Source organism: Impatiens glandulifera, chromosome 9, assembly GCF_907164915.1.
Source record: "Impatiens glandulifera chromosome 9, dImpGla2.1, whole genome shotgun sequence".
Classification (NCBI taxonomy): domain Eukaryota; kingdom Viridiplantae; phylum Streptophyta; class Magnoliopsida; order Ericales; family Balsaminaceae; genus Impatiens; species Impatiens glandulifera.
In genome coordinates this window covers 107,501-115,632 of record NC_061870.1, presented here as the reverse complement: position 1 = coordinate 115,632, position 8,132 = coordinate 107,501, and the positions used below count along the sequence as shown (strand labels likewise).

Sequence of the window (8,132 nt, the reverse complement as noted above, 5' to 3'; positions counted from 1 at the left end):
TAATCTCATTGTTTTATCAATAATAAATATGAAAAATGGACTTGTTGAAACAAATCAGAACACAAAATTAATACGACTCGTTTATTACCAAACAAGTATGTAGTATCATGTTACCATCTATCTGAATTGCATAAACATCTTTTGCATTTTAATTTAGTTTTGATATTGATGACCAGTGATTAACTAGTTGTGACATAAACTTTAGGCCACATTACAATGTCAATATGACATCAGTTTAAGTTGGGTCTGAATTTCTTAATCTGACAACAAATGTATCACATGCTGGAGACTATAAAGAGACAACAATTGATAATGGTACAATTTTGGCTTACTTCCCAGATGCTATATACGAGACATTAGTGAAGAAGGTGAGCTAATCCATTGATCCAACTATTGTTTATTTTCCAGAAAGAACCTAGTGAAATAACCTATTAATCATCCTAGTCATCTTCTCTTTCGCCGATTCCTTGGTGAGGACATTTATTGGATTCACCGGTGAACCCGGTCCAAGATTTGGATCGGTTGATCGAATAATTCGGCTTAGTTGAGGAGCGTAAACGAGCCTTTTCTTGGTTACAACCATTGTTTTCAGGTTTTCAAAAATGACCGAGGCCTAGTTGATTGGAGTTGGACTTACGATATAAATCATCATATCGAAAGCCTTTTTGGTGTAGTTTTGATTCGGAACCTGACACAGAATGGATCAGTTGACGATCTCATGAAGTATTTGAATGTGAGGGAAAGTTGGGCTTTGAGGCCGTTGTTTTGAACCGGAGTTTTAGAAATGGAGAACAAGTCAGCATACTCATCATGCATTCCGTTCACCCGGGGGGAAAATCTGAAAATCCCTCAGTCGGGAGGTTGAACATTTTAGCAATGGTATCTTACGAGATTTGAATGATAGTGGTATCGTTGATGATGGAAACGATGAGGTCGTCGTCAAGCATGGAAGCATTGGAGAAGAACTCCAATACCTCAGGAAGAAAAATGGGTTCGGATACTTCTCAGGAAGAAAAATGGGTTCAAACACGATTTCTTTTGTTTCAATGTCATCGGAAGAGAGCATCGATTCAAAGTTAACACAAAGAAAGTTTCGGAGTGTTTGGTGAGACATTTTCAGGACGTGCTTAGAGATAAGGAAGTTGTGTTCTTGGCAAGATGTATTGTGATTTGTGAAGGAAAGTGTGAGGCTCCTTAAATAGGATGTAGAAGAGGGAAGGATAACATAAGGACATTTATTATAGGATTTTGTCATTTATGAGATGTCCTATCAATGCTTTAAGGTAAGAGGAATATTTATGTTTTCAAAACATATTTCTTTGAAAGTGAGAGTTTTTGACTGGTCCGAGGTAGAGAATCTAGTTGGAAGCCAACTAAATTTAATGTTTTGTAGTTTTCATGCAATCAGAATTTAATATGCCAAAGATAGATAAAATAAAAGTAGGTAATATTAAGCCGATGTGAAATAGTGTCACAAGAAATCAAGAGAAACACACAAAAGATAAACATAAGTAAAAAAATATACAACCGGTGCATGCAACAAAATGACCGGTTGTCCGAAAAGATGGTTCCTTAGCGGCTGGAGGAGGAGCTGCCTCTCTGCTTCTTCTTCCAAGCTTTCTTAAAGCGGTCGAAGAATGCGTCGGCCGAGTCTCCTATCATGATTTGAAGTGGGCTTAATCCTACGCCCGGACAAAGAGGAACACCGAGATCGAAAAGGAGAGTGCTGATTTGGGGAATGAAGCCGGTGTGACGAGTGGAGATAATCCAGATGAGGTTGTCAAAAAGCACCATTGACTAGTTGACCGAAACTTCATTGGTGATGGCAGTCATGATTTCAAAAGACTTGGTGCAGAAAGTGTTGGTAACATCCTTTCCAAGGATGGATTTACCAACGATATCGTTGAGCAGATGATATTCAGCCCTTAATGATGATCTTGCCCCGTGATCATCAACAGGAAGAGGAGAGCGAGAAAAATGCTGAAACATTACGACCTTTTGTTCTGCCGAAGGAGAGAGGTTGGTGAGACCTTCTCTTGGTAGGTCGTAGCACCGAGCAAAATCTTTCTCGGTGAACTCAAAGACGGTGCCTCTCATCTTGGATTGGGTGAGAGTGTCGAAAAAGGGTGTACCGCGGAAAACTCTCGCGTTTTGGAAAAATTCCATGATGGTATCAGGAAATATGATGTGTCGGTCATCTAGAAAATTCCTTAGACCGGAGTATTCAAGATATTTGAACATTTTGTAGATCTCAAAATGATTTGTCCCTAGTGCGGAATCAAACTCAATTTGAAGGATGTTTTGGAAAGTGATGTGAGACATTTTGCTCTAGTAGGATGAGAGATTTCTGAGAGGTGGTGAGTATTTTAGATGTGTGATTATGTGTTGATGTGCATATATATCTTATATATTAGGCAGTTGATGGTGTTATTTAGTGAATAGAGCACGTTGTATTCTATTAACCGTTGGATAAGAAATCTTGCTAAGGTTTTGGGGTGGTTGATACCCTATGGATGTAAGTCATAGGCCTAGACGGTGGGAGATATCATATCTTCACGTCTTTTAAGGCATGGCTGCTTTGTTTTGAAAAAGGAATCTTTTTAGAACAGATATGTCCAAACACAATCAGTTATTCCCTTTTGTTGGAAAGCCAAATATTCCAAAGTATAGTATATCCAAACTGGATGGTTTTCAGTTATTAGTCCCGATGCAGTTATTTGGTAAAGTACTAAATAACTGGTCGGTTTACTGCAACTGATAAGCAATGCGATTTTTCAATAAATACATAGGTAATTCAATTTTCCGACATGTTGAGAAGAACTGCTGGTTTTGTCTGTTCGAGCCGATGTTTCTTTTTAAAGGAGTATCATTTCGGTTTAAGAAATAAGTTGATTCATATCGGCAAGGCCAAGAATATTTCTGAAGAAAGAGAACTTAGCTTCCTGTAAAGGTTTTGTGAAGATGTCAGCAACTTGTTGGTCGGTTGAAACATATTCTAACCGAATGTGCTTCTGTTGGACATGTCCGGATGAAATGATGCCTTATATCAATACGCTTGGTTCTTGAATGTAGAACCAGATTTTATGTGATTGCTATGGCACTTGTGTTATCACAGAATATTGGAGATTCTTTGGTGTTGATACCGAAATCTCTCAGTTACTATTGAATCCATAGAAGTTGAGCACAACAACTTCCGGCTGCCAGGTATTCAGCTTTTGCGGTTGACGTAGCAACCGATGTTTGCTTCTTGCTGTACCATGAAACAAGCCGATCTCCTAAAAATTAACATGTTCCACTGGTACTTTTTCTATCAACTTTACAACCTGCATAGTCTGCATCAGAGTAACTAGTTAGTTTAAAACTGAAGTCCTTTGGATACCACAGTCCGACTTCTGGGGTTCCCTTTAGATATTGTAGAATTCGTTTGACGGTTGTGTAGTGATATTGTTTGGGATTGGCCTGGAATCTTCCACATACTCCGACCGAAAATAATATATCCGGTCGACTTGCCGTCAGGTAGAGAAGTGAACCGATAATCCCACGATAGGCTGTCAGGTCCACTCCCTGACCGTCATCATCTTTATCCAGCTTGATTGATGAACTCATTGGAGTTGAGGCAGGAGAACATGTTTTCATCCCAAATTTCTTTAGTAATTCCTTTGAGTATTTAGACTGGTTAATGAATGTTCCTCCTTCGATTTGTCGAACCTGAAGACCTAGGAAGAAGCTTAATTCTCCCATCATACTCATTTCAAACTTGTTAGTCATTAATGCTGAAAATTTATCACATAGCTTAGGATCAGTTGAACCGAATATGATGTCATCCACATATATTTGAACATGTAAAATATGTTCCTTCTTCTCGAATTTGAATAGGGTTTATCTACCGAACCTATGGTGAAGTTATGATTGATCAGGAATTTTGTTAATGTATCATTCCAAGCTCTAGGAGCTTGTTTTAAACCGTAAAGAGTTTTGTTTAGTCGATACACATGATTAATCAGGTCAGTATTTTTAAAACCGAGTGGTTGTTCAACATATACTTCTTCACGTAATTCACCATTTAAGAATGCACTTTTAACATCAATTTGAAATACCTTAAAATTTTTGAAGGCAACAAATGCTAGAGGAGCAAATGATTCTTCAAAATCAATGTCTTCTTCCTGTTTGTATACTTGTGCCACTAATCTAGCTTTGTTCCTCGTAACCAAACCGTTTTCATTGAGCTTATTTCTGAATACCCATCTTGTTCCGATAATCAGTTGATCTTTTAGTTTACGGACTAAGTACTAGACCTTATTACTCTCAAACTGGTTTAACTCTTCTTGCATTACCAAAATTCAATCCGGATCCAACAATGCTTCATCTACCTTTTTCGACTCAATTTGGGATATGAAAAAAACGGAGTTTTCATATTGTTCCAGTAGTTGTTGCCTAGTTCGGATGGGTAGTGAAGGGCTACCTATAACAAGCTCAGGAGGATGATTTCTGTTCCTTTTGAAATTTGGTTTAGAGATGTCTATCAATTTACCGGTTACTTGATCAAGGCTAGACATATCAGTAGGCTGAGCAATAATGTCAGACCGACTGATTTCCTTAGTTGAAATTGAGGTGTCAGCTTCCTGCTGTTTTGCAGCTTGATCCGCTTGATCCGTCTGGGCTTCAACAATACCATTTGGTCATGGACAAACCGTCTAAAGACTGTAATTTCATTTTCACTATCAGAATGGATATTTTGATTTTCCAATTTGTTGTGTAGATCAAAGGATGATGTAGTGTTATTTTCAACTGATTCATCGAATACAACATGAAAAGATTCTTCTACGGTTAAAGTTCTAGTATTATATACTCTATATGCCATACTAACCGCTGAGTATCCTAGAATTATCCCAACATCAGATTTTACATCGAAAGCATTTAAGTAGGTTTTGCCATTCATGTGGATGTAACATTTACAACCGAAAATTTTAAAGTACCCAATGTTAGGAATTCTATCAAAATATACTTCCTATGATGTTTTATTGCGATGCTTGTTAATTATAGACCGATTTTGTGTATAACATGCAGTATTGATAGCTTCGGCCCAAATTTTTTGAGCAACACCCGAATCGGCTATCATAGACCTCGCGGCTTCCTTGAGAGTTCGGTTTCTTCTCTCAGCCAGGCCGTTCTGTTGAGGTGTTCTAGCACTGGACAACTCGTGTCTAATGCCAGATTCCTCAAGAAATGCATTCAAAGTACTATTTGTAAATTCGATTCCTCTATCACTTCTAATGGTATTCATATGTGTTGATTTCTCATTTTGTAAACGTTTAAGCAGTGTAATTAAATTAGAAACAATGTCACATTTTGAAGCCAAAAATATTACCCATGTATATCTAGAGTAATCATCAATAACAACCAAGGTGTGATGCATACCTCCTAAGCTTGTGACCCTAATCGGTCCAAATAGATCCATGTGAAGAAGTTCAAGACATCGGTTAGACTGAATATTTCCTTTGCTCTTAAAGGATGACTTAGTCTGTTTACTCATTTGATAAGTTGAACATACTTTTTCTTTATTGAATCTTATATCAGGAAATCCCTCAACTACCTTTTTAGTGCGAATATAATTTATAGTTTTGAAGTTTAGATGGTTTAATCTCTTATGCCACAACTAGGTTTGATCATTTCTAGCTACCATACAGACAGGATATTCAATTTTATTCTTCCAATCTACTTTGTAGATATTTTCTAGCCTATTTCCTGTTAGTAATGTGCTACCCTGAGAATTCATAATGAGTAGATGCGTGAAATGTTTCAAGCAAATGTGTCTTTTCCGAACCATGCTAACAATAACCACGAGGGAGGCAGCCAACAACCAGCATACAAGCACTTTATGAGTTTCAAACCAAGCGACTTTAAGGGAAGTACTGATCCCATGGTGGCTGAAGAGTGGATACATTCAATAGAGACAATATTCGAGTTCATGCAATGCAACAACTCGGATAGGCTAAGGTGTGCCACATTCATGTTCAAAGACGACGCTAGAATCTGGTGGCAAGGAGCCATGTCCACCCTCGATCTTGATACAGCAACCTGGACAGAATTCAAGGCTGTGTTTTATGGCAAGTACTTCACCTTGAGCACCAGAAACAAGTTGGCCAGGGTCCTGGAAATCCGCCAAGGTGATCTAAGTGTTGCTGAGTACGTCAAGAAGTTTGAGCGGGGTAAGTATTTTACACCAATGATAACGGGAAACAATGACATCGAGCTGAACCATTTTTTAGAGGGTCTCAATGCAACCATCGACCGAGATGTGAGGTGTATTTAAGCATTAGGAGTATTAAGCATGAGGTGTATTTAAGCATGACTGATGTTCTTGAGCTAGGACCTTTCGATCTTCCTCACCCCTCACCTTTGTTTTGGATAAAATTTGATAGATACACATGTATATTATAGTAATTACAACAACATATAAATAGAAAATATGATAATTTGTTGAAAAACACTTTATTTGAAGGCATAACTTTGGAAGGGCATAACTTTTTGTACGTTTGTCGGATTGGGACGATTTATATTTGAAGTTGTGTATTTTTCGGAGATCTACGACCTCAACATGCGATTTGGGTGTCGAAATCATTAAATTTGATGTGTTTTGATGGTTAATTTTATGATTTGTTTATAATTGAACATTTTATAAATAAGAAAAAATTTATAATTTAAAACCCGTGAAGAGTTTGAGTTTTTTAATCACTTCATGTTGCGTTTTTTTGATGATAAGGTGGGAATCCAAACTTTATCCAACACATATAAGTTATTCATTTTATATCAGTATTTATTAAATGAAATATTTTTATTTTACATAACATAAACATTGTTTGGTTCAATTGGTTAGTTGAATGCTCCTTATTTTTATTTTAATCATGAGGTCGAGGGTTCAAGCCTTGTCATTGTTAGTTTTGGACATATACTTTTGTCATTTCTAAACATTTGTGATGTAAAATTATTTATAACTTTATCTTATCTACATTTGTGATGTAAAATAATTTATAACTTTATCTTATCTTAGAGAAATAAAAAGAAAAGAAAATATTGATATGTAAATTTACTAATTATACTACTTTTATCATATAATTACTTCTTATATATATATAACAATTAGCTATTTCAGAAACAAGTTAACTCATATATAGTTAGTATTTGTGAGTATGTGAAGCTCATTTTTTTAAGATGACAAGTTTAAATTTTAAGTTTACATATATAACTAAACTTAAGTAATAAAATATGTATATGTATTCCATAAGATGCACATTTTACTAAATGTAAAGTATAACTCAACAAACTTCATTTCATGGATGTAAGCTTCATTTCATTGAAAATGGAATTGGATTATACTGTACTTATTCAATTACTTTATTACTCTATCTCAACTCAACAACATAATATTAGATTTTTTAATTATTTATTTGTAGACTATAACTAAATTTAAGTAATAATAATGTGTTCTTTAATCTATCTTTTTCAAAATTCTCAACCATCAATATAAATTATTTCGTAAACAATAACTCAACAAAGCATCATATTATGCATTTGATGGTTAAGCATATGCTCGAAAATAAATGAAGAAAATTCTTTTTAATCCAATTCTTTTTTGTTAATTCATATTATGATTAATAATGGTTATATAAAAATTTCGTAAAAAAATTCGAAGTTTTTATATTTTTTATTTATTTATTTTCGATTAAAATCATTAAAAAATAGGAAAACATGATAATAATTTCAAATAAACTCCATTAAGTCCAAAACTTGTTTGTAAAATCTTATATAAGTTGTATTATGGTATTTAGGATTGTTTGGATCATTGTTGTGTAATAATATTGTAAGTTCATGATGAAGGATGACTTTCTTAGTAATAATGGGCATATATGCTCAAATGTGAAAGAAGTGTTTGTGTAGATCATGATATAAGTGTTATAAGTTCATAGTTTGGTAAATATATATTCATTGTTATGTAATATGTTTTGTTCTCAACGAATCTAGCCTATTTAGGTAAGATTTAAAGTGAAAAAAAAAATAAGAAAACCTCAATTTTAACAAATAGGCTGTTTTTACCGGTCCTAGCATTATCGCTGGCTTACATTTCTCGGTCC

The 8,132-nt window shown here is 35.2% G+C and overlaps 1 protein-coding gene across 1 annotated transcript; it reads left to right on the top strand.

Moving 5' to 3' along the window:
• Positions 1-5,785: 5,785 nt before the first annotated feature.
• Positions 5,786-6,313, top strand: LOC124914255. The gene has a single exon (XM_047454761.1). It carries the CDS (start codon positions 5,786-5,788, stop codon positions 6,311-6,313), a length of 528 nt encoding a protein of 175 aa, XP_047310717.1.
• The last annotated feature ends 1,819 nt before the right edge of the window (positions 6,314-8,132 follow it).